The 20330-nt window shown below is 39.0% G+C and overlaps 1 protein-coding gene across 3 annotated transcripts in view; it reads left to right on the top strand.

The window, feature by feature from the left end:
* Positions 1–20330, top strand: part of GRIA3 (glutamate ionotropic receptor AMPA type subunit 3) — a 288598-nt gene that overhangs the window by 184394 nt on the left and 83874 nt on the right. For all 3 annotated transcript variants that reach the window (XM_043457534.1, XM_043457533.1, XM_043457532.1), the window contains 2 exons: positions 11327–11488; positions 15604–15771. In XM_043457534.1, the coding sequence (XP_043313469.1) occupies positions 11327–11488; positions 15604–15771 (330 nt within the window). The remainder of the gene's footprint in view (positions 1–11326; positions 11489–15603; positions 15772–20330) is intronic.

The following is a 20330-nucleotide window of genomic DNA, read 5'->3' as shown; positions in this document are numbered from 1 at the left end:
AAGTGCTGTGAGGATAGGGACCAATATTGATATGGTTCACCATTGTACCAACAGATAGCACTTAGGTTTCAAAGTATGTTTGTTGATTTGATTAGAGAATAAAACAGGGAGTGAACAATACAAGCAACCTGTAATCAAGTGCTAATTTATGTGGTGTAATCTTTAACTCCATACATTACACCCTCTCAGGAGGATGCATCTGCTTCTAGAAAAAGACTTGTGTCTCTCATTAGCAATCTGATAACTTGAGTCACCACAAGTACTATTCATTTCCCTATCAAAGCATCACCCAGATGAACAATTCAGGTGGCACCAAAGGCACAGCCAGCCTTCATCCAAATTGTGAGATAGATGCTTGTCCTTGGCAGCCTTCCACCCTTCACTCTACTGCTTTTATCTTTCCTATAGGCAAGCCACCTTTCTCATTTCTCACCCATAATCTACCATCAACTCAGTGAAAGTCACCCAATTTATCTTGTCTCTGCTTTCCTCTCTGCACAAAAATGTACCCTAACAATAACATTGCATAAAGGAAATCTTCACATAATATCTTAAAATGAAGTATTCTAAAAGTAAGCCTTGAATATATTTATTTCCAAATCCTAATTACCTACACTACCAGAAGGAAAGTGAGTTGCAGTATTACATGAATAAATCAAGGGAGACAGGATAATACCAGAGTCATTTGAATCTTTGGAAGACTGAGTTGTTTGGCTATTCTCAAATCAGGGACACTCTGTGTTTGGATGTCAGTTGTGGAATTAATGTCTGTGTAAAAGATGACCTTGGAGAATTAATGAAACATACCAATAGCTTACAAGCCCTGAATTAGGCACAGAGGTCATGGTTGCTTTTATACTGTTGGATTCAGGTGTGGGCAACAGTGCACTGGCTCATAAAGATGTGATGTGATTGAGAAGCAATGCAACTGATGAAATATAGCAAAATTTACAAATCTAACTTCTGGAGATGATATTCATATTTCCAACAAATCTTGCTTTTGTTGCAGAGGCAGATAGTGAAGTGTACAGATACTTAGAACATAGGAAGTGAGAAAGTCGAGTTTCAACTTGCCCTACCTGCGAGCAGGATTGCCTCCAACCATTCTTTACCTTCTCTCATCTCCTTTAATCTCTCCCTCTGCACATAATTTACTGGACCAACCAAAGGAAAGGAGACCACCATGGCAGTGAGCAAAAAACAAAAACAAGAAAATAAAATACAATTTCAACCAAACAGAATCAGTGAAATGCAAGGAGCACTAGAATTTGATATCTAGTCTAGACACAGAAAAATCTTTGAGTATCTGATCATCACATCTAGTTATTAAAATCCCTATGAAATAATACAATGGGCTCAACAGAAATTCCACCTAGTACAGCAGGGGATTTGGAATCTTGCAGTCACATAGCAATAAGATTGTGGAGTTTGTACATAAACGTATTACATGGAAAGCACAGGAAGACATGCGACAATGAAGGAGGACAGGAGCCCATAAGTAGTTAGGATGTGCAAGAACCTATGTAATAACTAGCAAAAGAGGGGCACAGTTGGTCTTACTAACTGGTAGTGAATACAGAGGCAACTTTAAGATGTTTCTTCATCATTATTTTACCAACTGAAATGGTTCTTGAAGAGTGAAACTTCGGTAGACACCCAGAGCTCTAAATGATGAAGTGAGGGCCCTTTGTAGACAAAGGAAACAAAAATACAAAGGTTCAGAAGGGCGTGATGTGGTCAGACTGTGAGAGCATGAGGCCTGTTGAAGGAAAAGGTGTGGATAAGGCCAAGAGAACTAAAGATGGCAGATAGTGGAAATTCTTGAAGGTCAAGTCAGCATATTCAGCTGTTAATATGTCTGTAGAAAGTAGGGAGTCATTGCAATGATTTGAGGAAAGGAGTATTATGCTCTAATGGGTGTTTTAGGAAGATAAATTTATTATGCAAAGAATAAACTGGAAAAATAAAGAACTGGAGCACCAGCTAGGAAGCCAAGACAATGATCTAGGCCAGTGGCTCTCAAGCCCACTTGTGCTTCATTCACCTGTTGAGTTTATTTTTTAAAAAAAAACCAGGTGGTTGGGCCTCACACCCAGTGACCCAATAGGCCTAAAGTGCCACTAATTGAAAGAAAGGATACAGGAAGAGGAAGAGATTTTAAGGGAATATAACAATTTTTCTTTGGGGCACATTCTTTTTAAGATGTACTTGGAATAAGGAAGTTAATTTAGTGGGTAGACAGAAAAAGGGGTTCTACAATATAAGAAAGGTTCTAATTGGAAATTCACTGGTGTCTTATTCAGCATGAATTCAACTTGAACATTCCAAAAGAAAACAAAATGAGTTATCCTTTTCCACAAAAATATCAAAGAAATCTATTGGAACACATTTTGTCTTTAGTAAAAATATATTATTTTAAGATATAAAAGTTTTAATAGCAAGTAAAGTTCAGTGAGGAAAACAGAATTCACGGTAGAGAAATTGCAGTTGAAATCAGAAGCCTGGCATGCTACAGTCCATGGGGTCACAAAGAGTCAGACACAACTGAGCGACTGAACTGAACTGACATTTAAATGCATGTATTAAATAAGAAAATACACGTTCTCTGCCCTTTTTAAAGCAGTTGCTATTGGAAGACGTACTTGGGACAAGCACTTAAAGCCTGAAACAAATGTGAAAACACATTAAAAAGGCTTAAAGAACTTTAAATGTTAATTTTGTTCTGAACCAAAGGTATGTGTTAAAAAGTAAAAACTTATAAACTTACTCATCACGTATTTTTCTAAAGACAAGAATTTTGTGAGAATAAAAAGAATCCATCTCTATTCACATGTATTGCTGTCTGGTCACTGCATTACTTCTGCTCACAGCAGGACTCAGGGGACAGGGTCAGAAATGCAGGATAAACAGGAAGCTGGGCCTGTGGTGCTGGAAGAAGCCTGAGTGGGAGTAGTTAGCATGTGTGGGGAGGCCTCATGAAACTGCTCAGACATGGTTGACTGAGAAAACTGTCTTACCCGTTGGTGTTTCTGTCAGGGAGGAGTGAGGATGGAACTTTCTGGAAAAGGTCACATGATAAAGATCAATGAATAAGCAGCAGCTCGAGAGTGGAGTCTTATGTAGCTGGCTGTAAGAATAATTCGACAGCTAGTAGGATGCATACTTTACTTTATTACTCCCTAACCCTTGCAATCCCGTCTTTTTCCTCTTTTACTTCTTGGGTTTGAGTGTTGAAAGCCTAACTCCTTCATTTGATTTTTACAGAAGCTTTAAGCAACTAGGGATTCTAATTTCCCAGTATAGCTGATTATGGGTGACCATCCCCAAATACTGGACATGGGGGATTAGAAGGCATAAAACATCTCCTTTTAGCCCGAAGTGCTCTCCTAAAATATCTGTCTCTACATATTACCCCTGCTCCTTCTTTTTTTCCCATTTTTACCTAATGGCTTTTGGGTGATAAAATCTGTGTGCAATTTGACAAAAGTTTCATGACTTCCCTTGTAGCTCAGTCAGTAAAGAATCTGCCTGCAGTGCAGGAGACCTGAGTTCAAACCCTGGGTTGGGAAGATCCCCTGGAGAAGGAAATGGCAACTCACTCCAGTATCCTTGCCTGGAAAATCTCATGGACAGTGGAGCCTGGTGGGCTGCAGTCCATGGGGTCGCAAAGAGTTGGGCACAACTGAACAACTAATATAATAATATAATATATTCAGGGAGGCCAGATAGAGACTTCAATTCTTAAAAGAACAAACAGAATGGCGAAGTCCCTCTTGTAGATCACAAAGTGAGAGAAAAAAAAAAAAAAACTGGCCAGGAGACTAATCATTCAGCCAGAGGTGCCCATTCAATATCCATTTTCACACTCCTTACTCCCGCAATGCAGGAAACACAGATTCAATCCCTGGATAAGGAAGATCCCCTGGAGGATGGCATAGCAACCCACTCCAGTATTCTTGCCTGGAAAATCCCATGGGCAGAGGAGCCTGGCGGGCTATAGTCCATGGAGTCGCAAAAAGCTGGACACGACTGAACAAGAAAGCAACTGTTAGAGATTGGTGCTGGATGGCTAAACCTATTACAATCAGTTTTTTTTCTTTATTTTTTTTTTACAATCAGTTTTTTAATAAGGTTTATGGAGGTCAGGGAATCGAAATTCCCCAAAGTATAGAGTTTGGGTGAAAAACATCAACTGAAGATCACCAAAAGCTAATAATTAAAAAAAAAAAAAGACCAGGAAGCACTGACTTCTAATACCTCCCATCCTATCACTCTCTCCCCTTTCTCCTTTTTTCCCCAGCTACTGGATCTATGGCAGTCAGACTAGTTTCCGCTCCCCCACCCCCACTTTGGCAGAATCTAATCTATGAGGAAATTTTTTTTAAATTGGAGGATGTTGTGTTGGTTTCTGCTGTACATCAACGTAAATCAGCCATGCTGCTGCTAAGTCACTTCATAAGTATACATACATTCCCTCCCTCTTGAGCCTCCCACCACCCACACCCCACCCCTCTAGGTCCTCACAGAGCACCGAGCTGAGCTCCCTGTGATATACAGCAAATTCCCACTATCTATTTTACACACAGTAGTGTATATGTGTCAAAGCTACTCTCTCAATTTGTCTCACCCTCTCCTTACCCTCTGGGTCCACATGTCCATTCTCTACTTCTGCATCTTTATTCCTGCCCTGCAAATAGGTTTATCAGTGTGGTCAGACCATTTCTAACTTCCATCATCCTGACACTATGTCCCCTCTATCACCATCATTTTATTGCCCTTTTCAGACCCTCTGGCTGTTGTTTGGCCTTTTGTCTGTGTTATTGCCTTTAGGTTGGTTTCAAGGAGTCACAGCTTTAACTTTACCACTTTGACTGCTGTGGGTATCTTGCAAAATGAAAATTATTACAAACGGAGTTCCTGGAACCAGACACCTCCAGCCATGGATCTAGATCCTCAGCCCTAAAATAACTGTGATTCTCAGTTTATGCCTTTTACACCATTTTAACAAATATTCTCATGCTTGCTAAATGTTTTGTGGTTGCCTCTCCCCCATCCATGTCATTGATGAGGCTATGGGGAAAATCAGGCCTCTGTTTACAATCCTCATAGACTATGGATTCTCACAACAATAGAATGTACTAGAGAACAGACTTGTGGTTGCTGGGTGATGGGGAAGGGATGAATTGGGAGTATGGGAACAGCAGATGCAAACTATTATATATAGAATGGATAAACAACAAGGTCCTACCTTTTAGCACAGGGAACTATATTCAATATCCTATGCTAAACTATAATGGAAAAGAATAGGAAAAAGTATATATATATGAAAGTGAAAATGAAGTCTCTCAGTCATGTCCGACTCTTTGTGACCCCATGGACTGTAGCCTGCCAGGCTCCTCCACCCATGGGATTTTCCAGGCAAGAGTACTGGAGTGGGGTGCCATTTCTTTCTCCAATATATACACACATACATAGGTGAGTCACTTTGCTGTACAGAAGAAATTAACACAACACTGTAAATCAACTATACTTCAATAAAAAATTTTAAATAATCATAAAAAACAATAGACTGTAGCAATTTGTGAAAGAAACAGTATCTGCATTAACAAATTGAATGCAGATGGAAGGACGTGACTGAGCAACTGAGCACAAGAAGGCAGTCCTTCCGTGGAAACCTAGCGCATAGCTAGAACTTGAACCTCAACTTGAAATTTCTATAACTGCCTTTCATCTTTTATTTTCCCCTTTATCATCTAGATGGTTGAAGGTCATTTCTGTTGCATTAGGGTCTGCTTAGAGTTTTAGACAGACATAGTCCCATCTCATGGTCTCTATATATAGATGAATAAGATATCTTAAAATAATCACACAGGTCAAGAAAGTGAACCAGGAGCCAGCCAACTCCTCCCCTGAATCTGGACATTCCTCCTAACTTCCCCTATCATACCAGAATACTCCTTGCCACCATCATTTTTTCCCCTATTTTATATACCCTGACCTCCATAAACCTTATTAAAAAACTGATTGTAAAAAAAAAAAGAAAAAAAAACTGATTGTAATAGGTTTAGCCATCCAGCACCAATCTCTAACAGTTGCTTTCTTGTTCAGTCGTGTCCAGCTTTTTGCGACTCCATGGACTATAGCCCGCCAGGCTCCTCTGCCCATGGGATTTTCCAGGCAAGAATACTGGAGTGGGTTGCTATGCCATCCTCCAGGGGATCTTCCTTATCCAGGGATTGAATCTGTGTTTCCATGGTTTGTTTTCATTTTGTTTCAGTGTCTTTATATGGCTTTCAGGGATACACAGCCTCAATATAAACACCATGAGGGGGTATGACCAGCTCAACAACTAAAATCTAGCAACATATTCTAGGAAAATGCAGTGTCTTAAATTTAGATAGCAGAGAAGACCAGTAGCCTGGCACCTCTTACTTTTTAGCCAGAATCCATCTTTTATTAATACACTATTGGTTCCTACCACTCCTCTTTCTTTTTTCCTGCCTCCTTATTGTTTGTTTGCTGGTCACTTTTGTTGCATTAGTTATTTCACTGAAGCTGTGGGTAGCCTTAAGCCCCAATTCTCAACTATGGTTTCACATGATAATAGACTCTAGAAACTTTTTCTAGAAATAAGCAATGGGATAGATATTGGAGGTGGACCAGGAACCAGCAAAATCTCCTTTCTTAGCCATCTCCTCTCTCCTAACTTTTCCATCTTTCTTCCACTGACTCTCCCCCTTACCATCCATGTTTGTTGATCATTTATTTTGTGTTAATGTCTTTTGAGAGGTTTTAAGAGAGTCAGTCTCAACTTTCCCACCTCGAAGACTGTGATTCACCAACCTAAGTAGGATATCTAACCAGAGGTTATGAATGGGTGAAATGCTTTAAAATAATGGGATAATCTCTTGAATCCAAATGTTATTATTATAATCTTTCCATTTCTGTGTCTTTGGTTTCTATTTGCTTTGTCAATAATTGAGAAAGATATGTTAAATCTCCAGTTTGATTTTTAAAACTAAATTTACTCCTATTGATTTCAGTCCATGGAATTCTCCAGGTCAGAATACTGGAGTGTGTAGCCTTTCCCTTCTCCAGGGGATCTTTCCAACCCAGGGATCGAACCCCAGTCTCCACATCACAGGCAGATTCTTTAGCAGCTGAGCTACAAGGGAAGCCCAAGAATACTGGAATGGGTAGCCTATCCCTTCTCCAGCAGATCTTCCTGACCCAGGAATCAAACCGGGGCCCTCCTGCATTGCAGGTGGATTGTTTACCAACTGAGCTATCAGGGAAGACCTTGATTTTAAATATAATGATAATGGTATAGGAGAAGTAGGAGCAGGAGAGCTAGCCCCTGCCCCTCAGTCCATATTTCTCTCCTAACATCCATCTTTGTACACTTACCCCCACTCTTTCATTGATTCCATTTTCCTTTCTGGATGTTATATCATCACCTCTGCTGTATGTCTTTACATTGGTTTGGGGGGATCTTCAGCCTGCCTTTAGCATTACAAGTGTCATAACCATAAAAATCCAAAGATTATTATGGGATGCTGCAATGCCTTCAAATAGGAGAGGAGGACCAGAATCCAACCAAAACTGCCCTTTAAACAGACCCTCTCTCTGAATTGCCATCAGCCTTCTCTCTCTTTCCTCCTTTCCCCTCCTTTGTGTTATATGTCAGCTCTGCTGCATTAGTGTATGTCTGAGAAGGCTATAGAAAGAATCAAGCTTTAATTTTTACAATCCTGTGGACTGTCAGTGGCATTTGAATCATGTAATTTAACAGTAGTTGATACCAAAAGAAAATCTTTTTTAAAAAAGTGTTAGAAATAGAAGGATAATCAAGCGTCAATCAACTCCTGCCTTTTAGCCAGAAGAGCTTTCTTTATATCCCCTTTTCTACCATTTGCCTGATTTCTCTTTTTCCCTTCTATGTCCTTGATAATTGTTGGTTAGCTCTGCTGCATTCGTGTTTTTTTCAGAGGGATTAGGAAAAATCCAGCCTTGATTATCTCAACCTTGAGAACTGTGACTCACTGCATCTAAATGCTGGGCACCGGGGCAACATTCAAGCTGTAGAATCTGATAAGAGATCACAAACCAACTGTACACAAATAGGACAGAAGCAGAGTTAGGACCAGGAGCCAGCCTACTTTTGCCCTTTAGCAGCAAGATCTCTCCTTTCATCTTCCTAAAAATCTATTACCTCCTTTTTTTGTTTGTTTTTTTGTATTATTTTGTTTTGTTCTTGGCCATACTGTGCAGCTTGTGGGATCTTAGTTCCTCGACCAGGGATCAAACCTGTGCCCCTTTGCAGTGGAAGCACAGAGTATTAACCACTGGACCACTAGGGGAAACCCCTCTCCTTTCTTTTTCTACCATACTTCTCTCTCCATTTTGTCCATGGGGCTGTGTTAGGCTTTCTGCCCATGTGGATGGGTAAGCCCTCAGGGCAGCTGGCAAGAGCTAATGTTGTGGAGGCCTTGCCAGATGAACAAACCATTTGAGGTAACCTTCCCCTGGGTTGATTTGTGCTACTGAGGAGGCATTCCAGGCTATTCCAGTCTGAGAAGTGCCAGAACGTAATCCCAGCTGACTGGGATTACATGGGCTGACTGAGAAACTTCTAGGTCCTCAGTGATATGGTTGCTGTGAGGTAGAAACATGAGTGCAGAGTGTTCTTATGAAGATACTTCCAAATTACAGTATGTTTAATAGGGAGGAAGACAGCCAAGTGGGAATACATGGGGCCTGTGTGGCAGGGCAAAGCCTTCTGGAAGTAAGTGGAGGTGATCGGTGAGGTAACTTTGAGTTGGACCACTCCTTTTAGTGTCTCTGCTGAGAAAAAGGTAGTGAGGTAAAATGTTTCTGGGGGGTGCTGTGGTGAGTAACCAGACTGAAGTGCTGGCTCTTATGCCTTAAGGCAGACGTGAGATTTCCGGGATCCTTTCTCTCGCCCTCCCTGTTGTTAATCCTGTGTTGCCATTTTAACATGCTATGGTATGAAGGAAATGGGAGTGTGAGGCTTATCCAAAGTATAAATGGCACAGGAAATACTATTTCCCAGGGCAGACTATGGCCATTGACCCTGGGGGCCAAGATGGTGGCAGAAGCTTTCTCAACCCTTTTCTTTCAAAGAAAGGGGCTCCCTCTTTCAGGCGAACACCAGAGAGCCCCCACCAGCAGACAGATGGACAGTTGCTCAATGCTCTTGTGTAATACTTTTTAATTGGCAAATATGGTTTGGTACAGCAAATGACTTAAAGCCATTTGTTGAAGTTTAGTCCTCGGCTCTCTATTTGTACGTATGTTTAGGGGGTGAGAGTTGGGAATTGGATAATAGTTAGGCTTAAGCCCCATCTGGAGCCTCTGCGAGCCTTTACACAAAAGCAAGCCTTTCTGCTGATTGTTGTGCAAAGGGGAACAAATTGGAGAAATTATTGAGTCTTTGTTTATTGCAGGAAGGAGACCTTTGGGAGAAAACACATCCTAACAAGTTAATGTTCATTTTAAAAACATCTTGTGATCATTGGAAAGGAGGAATAGTTCTCAGTGATGCAAATTCTTTGGCTCATATCCCACTTATGAAAGGAAGAGGAATGGGGTGAAGAGTAATAACTGAAAACGCTGCTTCACTATTTTCTATGACTGCCTTGTTGCCCATATTAAAGAAACACAGAATTAAAAGAAGCAGGCATCAGAATGGTAACTAGAGAGGCATACAAGAGCAGGGCTTCTGGGTATTGGTTACATTCATGCGTTCAGGTTTTGAAAGTTCATCAGCCTATACTTAAAGATGTATGCACTTTTCTATATGATTATTATACTTCAATGAAAACTTAGAATGCAGAAAAAGAAAACTTTTGAGAACTAGTAGGGATTTAAGTAGTATAATGTATGCATTTATCAACCCATTGCGTGGTATATTTAAGATTTGTGCATTTTATTGGATGTAAATTTATCAAAAGAAAGAAAGAAAGGGGGGTTTCCCTGGTGGCTCAGTGGTTAAGACTTTGCCTTCCAATACAGGGGATGTGGGTTCAGTCCCTGATTGGGGAACTAAGATCTCACATGCATTGGGCCCAAAAAACCAAAATGTAAAAAATGAAAGCAATATTGTAACAAATTGAATAAAGACTTTAAAAAGAAAGCTTTTTTAAAAAAAAAGAAGCAGCAGAAGAAGGAAGGAAAGGAAGGATGAAAACGTCAAGCACTGAACTCCAGTTAATGACCTACATGCTGAAGTCTTTGGTATGAAGTAGTCTAACATCTGCAACTTTCTTTGAAAAGCATCCAAACAATGAAATGGATTGATGGATGGATAGAAAAATGTTAATTGTGAAATCTGAAGTGACTACTTCATTTTCATTGTATAATTCTTTCAATTTTATTTTTGAAACAATTTTATATGTAAATGTTGGGGAGGAGAATCTAAAGGAAGGGGAAAGAATTCTTTAAATTTATTTATGAATATAAATATTGGCTCCAACCCACTGAGGACCTAAGGGCATCAAAAGCAACTAGCAAAAGACAGTTATCCAGCAGAATAGCAGGAACTCCTGGGAGAGGTGTCCAGAAAATAACAATGCCCAGTGGAACTGATGATACCCAGGTGAAGATGACATGATATGAACATGAAGAGATTCCTTCAGGAGGCTTAGGTGGCAGAGACAACAGACACAAACTAGAACAAAAGAAGAAGAAAATGGTGGATGCTATGAAGTAGATGTCAAAACTCATTCATGGGCTCATGTGAGACATACCCTGGGGTTTGTACCATCACATACAACCAAGCTGTCAGTTTCACTCTTTGGCATTTTTGTAAATTACAAATGTTGAAATTACTCATCATTCAAATCTGAAAAGCAATCTGCTGTATTTGGCATGTTAGCTAGGGCCAACTTTTTCAACAGTTTCCAGTTATATGAGTCATTGTATTTGTATTCATTGAAGAAAGATTAAAAAATATAGGTAAATGAAAGAAATAAAAACATTCACTTAAAATTGATGTTTGTCCTTTCAGCCACTACACTAAATAAAAACATGGGCACTAAAATGGAAGGATGTATATTTTCTCCATCATGCCTGTAGTTTCAGAGTGCCCTAAGAATTAGTCTGTATCAGGGGTTGTTTGTTTGTTGTGATTTTTGTTTTTTGTTGAGATATAATTGACATGTAACCATGTGTCCAGGGTTTTTTTGATTGCTAAAGAAGGATCTTGGGAAAGGAACTTTCATTTCCTCCTTAGCATTGTAACAGATACAATGAGTAAGAATGCATGACCTCTCAGAATCACAGTTCTCTCTCAATCTCTTTCTAGGGTTTTACCGATATTTTGCTAGAAAGAGTCATGCATGGGGGAGCCAACATTACAGGATTCCAGATTGTCAACAACGAAAACCCTATGGTTCAGCAGTTCATTCAGCGCTGGGTGAGGCTGGATGAAAGGGAATTTCCTGAAGCCAAGAATGCACCACTAAAGGTAATGTTCCACAGTATGTAGAAACCTTAGGCCAGCTTTCCAGAGCATCTTAGTATGGCCCTTATATATTTATGGCCATCCAGTGGTCAAGTGGTTGTCCCTCATAAGTGTTTCAAGGATGCTAAAACACAACTGCAGGTGATGCTTCTGCATTTGAAAACTAAATTCGCAAAGAAAGAAGCTATTGAGAAGAAGGTGTTTAAAACCCAGTGTTTGGAAATGGTAGCTTAATTTTTTTTAATGAATTTCATTTTTAATATGCTTATAACTTACAATTTTACAAGAACCTAAATTGGACAAAGGGTGGGGGCGGTGGGAATAGGTAAGGAAAATTGATAGTCTGAAATGGAAAATTAGATTTTACATTATTGATGTGATTGCTTTGTGTTAATAAGTTTCATGAATCTCAGAACACCCAAGTGAATTAGGTTCTAATACAGAGTATGTGTTGCCTATGCATATAGTGAATGGAAATGTTTTCCTGCCTACAAAAGTATCTTTAAATAATTAGATTACCTAAGTTGCTCGTTTTCATGAAATCAAGATAAGAACATTAAAAGCAGAAAGTTCTGCTTAAAGTGCACATTTTTCATTCGTGTTCCCCTATGGCTAGAAATCCTATTATTTTAAAATCAGGAATTAAAAGAGATAAATGGGGGAAAGTTATTCATGTTACACAAAGGATCTTTCCAATGAATTTTAAGTAACCCATTCCCTTAGTGCATTGATTTAAGTATGAAACAGACTTTAAATTCTTCCTTCCTGATACAGTGAACGCATGTATGTACCATGACTGTGGATCCTCGTGATCTAGATGAGGAAGCAAAGTAGAGCCAAGGTTCAAGGCCCTTCCCTAAAAAAGGAAAGAGGAGGGGACATTTCCTTTCTTATGGTTTCGAGATGCTCATCCTCACATCTTTCCTCCCTGGGAAGAATACAATAAAGAGGAACATAGGGCACATAGACAGAAAAGAGATACATTCTGAATCACCCATGCAGGACCACCCTGTATGGGTCACATCAACATAATACAAGTGAGACCTTACCTTGTGCAATTGATATGTTCTAGAAAAGTTGTAAGTTATAAGTTAAACACCTTTAAAAAAAATAATTGAAGCCACGCAATAGTTAAGTGGTCCTCTGTGGTTGTATTGCTTACATCATACATGCCAGATTTTTCCAGTGGCCTCATATGTTTCAGTAAATATGGCCACAATTCCTATGATAAATCGTTTGTAGCCAAATCTCTTTTTTAAGATGATGATTTTATTTTTTATTGAGGTACGACATATGACATTGTATTAGTTTTAAGCACACAACATAATGATTTGATATATATATATATATATATATATATATATATATATATATATATAGTAAAATGATCACCACAATAAGTTAACATTACCACCACAGTTACAGTTTTTTCTCATGATGAGAACTTTTAAAATCTATTCTCCTCGCAACTTTCAAATATATTTACAAGGCAATATTATTAACTATAGTTACCATGATATACATTATAGCGCCAGAACTTATCAATCTTATAACTGGAAGTTTATACCTTTTGCCCATCTTCATTCATTTTTCCCTATTCCCCAGCCCTCACCTCTGGCAACCACTGTTCTACTCTCTGTTTCTAATGAGTTCATTTTTGGGGAGGATCCACATATAAGTGAGATCATACAGTATTTGTCTTTCTCTGTCTAACTTATTTCACTTAGCATAATGCCATCTGCCTATCAAAAATTGCAGGATTTCTTTCTTTTGATACATTACTGAGTAATATTGCATTGTGTTCTGTGCATGCATGTATATTTTTACTGAAATATAGTTGATGTATGAGTATATATGTGTATGGTATGTATCACTTTCTTTCCTTATCCATTCACCATTTGATGATTTGAGGGACACAGGTTTGTTCCGTGTGCTCACTACTGTAAATACTGCTGCAATGAACATAGGGGATGTGAATATTTCTTTGAGACAGTGACTTTATTTCCTTCAGATGTATGTCCAAGAGTGGAATTGCTAGATCATATGGCAATTCTATTTTGAATTTTTTGAGGAACCTCCATATTGTTTTCCACAGTGACTAAGCCAATTTACATTCCTGTCAGCAGTGCATGACGGTTCCCTTTTCTTCACATCCTCACTAGTGCTTACTGTTGTCTTTTTGACAATAGCCATTTTCATAGGTGTGAGGTAATACCTCCCTATGGTTTTGATTTGCATTTCTTTAATGAGTCAAATCTTTTTATGGGCTAAATCTGCCCATACATCTAAGTGAGCTTATACAAACATATTTTCATACAACTGCCTATCCACTGTTTTGCCGTCCTTAGATTTAGCAGGCAATAGGTAGAGGAAAACAATTCATTTAGTCAATATTTTAGGGGTATCTACAATCTGTCAGACACTATGTTAGGCACAAAAAAAATGGACAAGAGTAAAAGTCTGAAAAGGGTACTAAAGAGTCATTTATGCCTGTTCAGAAGCTGTAGAGGTTGTACAAAAGGGAAAGAAGACAATCTCAGCTCTGGATTATCCATTGGTAACTCATAATATGTATGATGCAAAATTCTCAGAATTTACTGAGAAGAACTGTTCAGGCTTATAAGCAAAACCCTTCAAATAACTTAGGAAAATGGAATATTTCAATAGATGGTTACAACTTTCAGATTACTTTGACTTGTAGTACCCATTATGGAACCTTGCTCTATATCAATCAGACAAAAAGTCTGCTTTAGAAAATGATGGACAATATTTTTGATTAGGAAATAAAATTGTCTAGAAATTAAAATTCTGATGCTTAATTTAGTCTATATTTTACGAACATTTCCTTTGGGGGCTTTTTTTAGATACTCACACATTAGTAAGTAGAAGCTGAAAAAGTAGAAAATTAAATAGCTATTTTGGCATGGCTTGGAGAGGACTACAGTAAGATTGCTGACAATTTATGCAGTCAGCTGGAAAAAAATCACTGCCATGTTGGCTGTATGTAGTGTGAAGATTGTTTTTTTCATGAGAGAACATATGTCCCTTGTTACTGTCATAATTGATATAATAAAAGTAACATGAGAAAAGTCAGAAAAGTAAATTGATAGTTGTAAAGACGGCAATGTATTCACTCACTCACAATTGTATAGGGACATACTATAGAGAGAGACAATTCCCTCTAGGACATTTTTAGCTTCATTTTTTTTTTTAAATCAAGGGTTCTATATTCTACCAGTATTTGTCACCCCTGCAAAACAGGGGCCAGCTTATTTTAATCATACTTTGTTGATTCATTTAATGAAAAGGCATCCACCATGTCAACTGCAGATAATCAAATCCCTTGTGTTAAATGACTGGCCTCATCCTTAGTAGAGCATGTCATTACAGTTTATCCAAGGAATAGACAGTAACTGTTCTTGAAATTGTTCTTGCTTGGAAAAGGTAGCATCAAGAAGTATTGCCTATGAATTGTCAACGTTATCAGATTTAAAACTCAATAACAATTGTAATTTTATACCATCGAAAACCAGCTTTAGATTTTGCTACCGCTCCACCACCGCCTCCCCCAGGAAACAAAAACTGATTTATTGCTGGTCAGAAGTCCCAGTTTACCAGAAACATGGTCCAGACAGAAATGATTAATGTTTCCCTCCAAATTAATTTCAAGCTGTCTAACTTAGCTATTTCCATTTTCCCCTAAGTAAACACCAGATCTGAATTTTCTATTAGAAACAGCAATAACCCAACCTTGCTTTAGGATATGCTATTTCCTCTCCAATCTACATATGCCATCCTTTAACTTCCCACATATTTCACTCTCTATAAAGGACCTGGCCTTTTTAGTAGTTACTCAGTACAAAACACAGCATTGAGAACAAGAGAGCGAATCTCTTGAGCCATTTGATCTTAATAATCTTAACCTGTGTGCACATGAGGTAAGCTGCATCATTCTAGAATGGATCAAAGTCAGACTTGCCCAGAGAGATCCGTTGATTCAAATAATTAAGAGGGTGAGTTCATAGAACAAGAGTTGGAAATGAATGAAAATAAGGAACGAGGCAAGTTTGGAGAGCCTCGTTTGTCATGATATCTTGTTTTCCATATGTCCATTTCAGTACACATCCGCACTGACGCACGATGCAATACTGGTCATAGCAGAAGCTTTCCGCTACCTGAGGAGGCAGCGAGTGGACGTGTCCCGGAGAGGCAGTGCTGGAGACTGCTTAGCAAACCCTGCTGTGCCCTGGAGTCAAGGAATTGATATTGAGAGAGCTCTGAAAATGGTAATGCCCATAATGGGTAATTGGGGTGGGGGTACCTTAAGTGAAAGTGAAAGTCGCTGAGTTGTGTCCAGCTCTTTGCGACGCTATGGACTGTAGCCCACCAGGCTTCTCTTCCTTGGAATTCTCCAGGCCAGAGTACTGGAGTGGGTTGCCAGTCCCTTCTCCAGGGGATCTTCCCAACTCAGGGATCGAACCCAGGTCTCCTGCATTGCAGGTGGATTCTTTACCATCTGGGCCACGAGGGAAGCCAGGGGTACCTTGTAAAGACCCAAAAGGATCTCAATCCTGAGAAAAGACACCGTAAAAGAAAGAGGATCAGAGTCTATAGACTGTTCAAAGTATACAGAAAGATAAGCATCTATATTTATTCATCAAAATCTAGGCATCTAAAACTAGAAGGTTCTTCCTTGAAGCTTGAGAAATGGTATCAGTAAATTTAGGGCAAATGAATATTTAGTTCTGTACTACAGTGTGGAGAGTAAGTCAAGCTCAATATCCTTGAAAGTTGCGGATTGAACATGAAAATGGCTTTCCAAAAATTCAGGCTTTCCAGAAAATGACATTACTTAGGGGGACTAGAGTATTCTCTAGGAAGCTCCTAATTTCAAGGTAGACGTTACTGGCATCCTGACTTATCAGCCAATTATTAGCCTGGATGGACTGTGGAATAGAGCCAGTGTGATAGTGTTTCTATTATCAAAAAGAACCTGTAATACTATATTCTACAAGGTGAGAGGCAGGAATACGATCCCGTTTTACGTCTACTTAAGAGGCTTTTCACCAATGCCTTAGAGAAAAATCCTAAAGAAAAGTACAAGGAATCAATGGCTAGACAGTCAAATAGGTCATTTGTTTTTAGTAGTTACTGGGTGGGAGAGCATTTCAGGCTTTGAGCAGTATCCTTTGAACAGATTCCGTTATTCACACTAGGAGGAGCATCACCCATTCAGTGCAGCTTTCCAAGCAAAAGATCTTTCCTGAATATTTTGCTTTATGCTACATACACCTTCTTGCATTAAAATGAGCCTTCAGCAGTACAAGACTCTCTTATTTCTCCTTCTTTAATTATCCTGATGTTTGGAATATCCAAATCAACAAAGAGATCAACAATGATAAGAGAATTCTGTGCACAACCCAGCAACGAAGAGTCTGTAATGGCCTCATGATATACATCATTTTGTGTAGTTGGCTCTCTTACTGCTGCCTTCAATTTGCCAAGTTGGAAGCATTCAATCAAAAAGGGTTAGTAGCCCCTGTGTGTCTCTCCAAGAAAGAGATATGACTCATTCTCCCATCATGCAGATTTTTATGTCATTATGTCAGTTCCCTAACAAATGCCCTGAGTGTAGTTTTATGGAGGTAGCACTGCACAATTTTTGAAGAGCAGTTAATTAAATTCAACCTTCATAGCTGTTACAAGATTTGTATTGTCAGGTGAAACATAATGATGAGTGAAATATAAAACTCCCTCAGAGTGAATCAAAAGGAGTTTTCATCAACAAAAACCTCAAGGGGCAAGTGCCAGCATCTCCAATTGACTCCCCATTCATGACACAATTGACTCTCTTCCCCCAATACAAAACTAACTACCAGAGTGAAGGATGAGAAATGAATTTGGCAAGACAAAAATTAGACTGATCATATTATGGCACAAATTGTTTCTGAATGTCTGACTCACTGATAAAGCTCAAGCTGTAAGCCAGGTAAGTAACCTTCCTCCCCAGGCCCTCATGATCAGACACTCAATGGGAAGGATGTTTTTCCTCTTTCCATAGGCCAGCCTATGGCTTCAGAGGGGCTGCATAGTATCAGCTTCTTCCCAAAGTACCTGTTACCTTGTGACAAATGATTGGTTTTCACAGAACTGCTAGACAGGATGGCCTAAAAAGCACTAAAGACTTTACCATATTAAAAGAAATTCCATTTTATTTAAGTTAATTAAAAGTGAGAATGCATGATGTAAAAGCATCCCTCATTGTGACTAGCACATAGTTGTTGCTCAATCAATCATTCTCTTCCTTCAAAGAAATCTGGCAAACAAAATCATTGCCTGACAGAGGCTCCGAAGGGGCCTGTTTTAATGAATAAATAATCACACCATTCATTTAGCAAATATTTACTGAGTACCAACAACTATGTATCAGGCTCCAAGTTAATATGCAAACATGAAATAATATGAGGGAACTCATATTTAAATTGCTAATATGTAAAGAAGTGCTTTTGAAAACCTTACAGCCACTTATCCTTACAATCTTACAGCCACTTATCCTTACAATCTTACAACCTTACAGCCACTTATCCTTACAATCTACCAACAGTACAAAGACTAGCCTTAGTGTGGTCTACTGAAATATGTCACAATTCTAAGTCATTGAAAATTGTCCACTGGTTCAGTAAGCATTTATTGAACCCCTGCTTTATAAAGACTAGCCTTAGTGTGGTCTACTGAAATATGTCACAATTCTAAGTCATTGAAAATTGTCCACTGGTTCAGTAAGCATTTATTGAACCCCTGCTTTATCCCAGGCTCTGGATTCGTTGCCAAGAACACAGAAAAAGAGTGCCTTTCCATCTTTAGATGCTCCCAGTCTAGCAGGGGAGGCGGAAATACATAGATGATTTAAATGTTATGGTGAAGTTCCACATGGAGTGCTATGAGAACCCAGAGGAGAAGCACCTAATATAGCCTGAGGTGCAGGGTGGAGAGGATTGGGAAACTGTCACTGACATTCATATCCTTAAAAATAGACTTCTCTCTGAGTGGTAGTCCAATTCAACTTGTGCTTACCAAAAGTTCTAATCAGTCTAGGCTGTTGTCCAGTTTGCAGATCATGCTCAGATAGGCTGAATCTTTAGAACTATACAATTCTTAATGAGACTGGAAGCCTTTGCTATTTTCAGCAATGAAGGATTTCCTTAATACGTTCCTCTGCCAGTGTCTCTACCCTAGCTATCTCCTCTCCCAGAGTTCAATGCTCAAAATAGAGTGTAAAGAACCCTTCATGCATCACAGACCCATCCCTCATGCATACATCAGACCCATCCCTCAACAAAGAATCTTTTCTTTAACCAGAAGCATGATGTCACCTTCTCTGCAAGCCTAAGCTGACAGTAGTGCTTAGGTTTGTTGGGTCAGTAGGACAATCGTCTTGTCTTCAGGAAGTCACATGGGGGCATTTATCCTTCAACAGATATTCCATGGTCTCCTATAGGTGGTGAACAAGGCCCCTCCCTTTAAAAGGATGCTCACTACTATTTGCCATCAATTTTCTCTTCTGCCACACAAGCCTATTACCACTTCTGATCTGCTTAACAAACAGCTTGTCATTTTTCTATAAGTGATGAAAAAGTATTCCATCCTCTCATCGTGGGAGAATAAGACAGATTCTTTTTCTCTGAAGCAAATTCCTTGACCCATACTCACCAGCTAAGTAATTCAAGTGGGTAACAATAATGCCGTACTTAGAGAAGGTCTTTCATCCAGTGTCCTTGAACTGTAAAAAATAGGTAAGGAAATCTCTCCACCCATTAGAGGTAGCCTCTTATTAGTTCATAATACGGGACCCAGACCAAGGAAAAATCATGCCATACATGCTATGTAAACCCCTCAAGAATTAGAAACAAAACTAATTTTGATTAATAATAATAATTATTATTAATAGAGCTAACATATATTGCAATGCTCAGCACATGCCAGACACTGATCTAAACATGACATATGGATAGCTCATTTAATCCTCCCAATAACTCAGTGGGATACGTACCACGAGGCTTTCCCATTTTACAGATTAGTACACTGAAGTACAAAAGCATTAAGGAACATCCCCAAGGTCATACAGTTAGTAAGTGATGAAGTTATGGTATGAATCCAGGAGCTTCAGAGCCCATGTGACTGAAATCAGTTTATGTTCAGACACCGAGAATACTAAGATAAGATAGTCACAGTCCCCAAGGAACTCACAGTCCAGAAGAACACATTATCCTAGTTAAGAATACTCTTTTGGATACTCTTTTCAGAAAAAACTAATGGTAGAAATTTCAAGTCCTTGAAAAAGTAGTAGCAGGGCCCTTGCTGTATCATATAAGAAACTGCTTGTCAAAAGAAAAAATTCAGTATCATATATTAACATATATGTGGAATCAAGAAAAATGATTTGGATGATCTTATTTGTGAAGCAGAAATTAAGACACAGATGTAGAGAACAAATATATGGAGACCAAGGGGGAAAGGGGTGATGGTGGGGTGAATTAGGAGATTGGGATTGACATATATATACTATTGATACTATGTATAAAATAGATACCAAATGAGAACCTACTGTATGGCACAGGGACCTCTACTCAATGCTCTGTGGTGAGCTATATGGGAAGGAAATGCAACAAGAAGGGATATATATGGATAACTGACTCACTTTGCTATACAGCAGAAACGAACACATTGTAAGGCAACTAGACTCTAATAAAAAAGAAACTGCCTGTCACACCACTCAGAGCTTCATTAAAAGCCATACTTACAAAATACTGGGGAGAAAATGGAGATCTGTGCAGACCTGATCTGG

Source organism: Cervus canadensis, chromosome X, assembly GCF_019320065.1.
Source record: "Cervus canadensis isolate Bull #8, Minnesota chromosome X, ASM1932006v1, whole genome shotgun sequence".
NCBI lineage: Eukaryota > Metazoa > Chordata > Mammalia > Artiodactyla > Cervidae > Cervus > Cervus canadensis.
The sequence above is the reverse complement of the archived record's forward strand: the minus strand, read 5'-3'. Positions and strand labels throughout refer to the sequence as shown.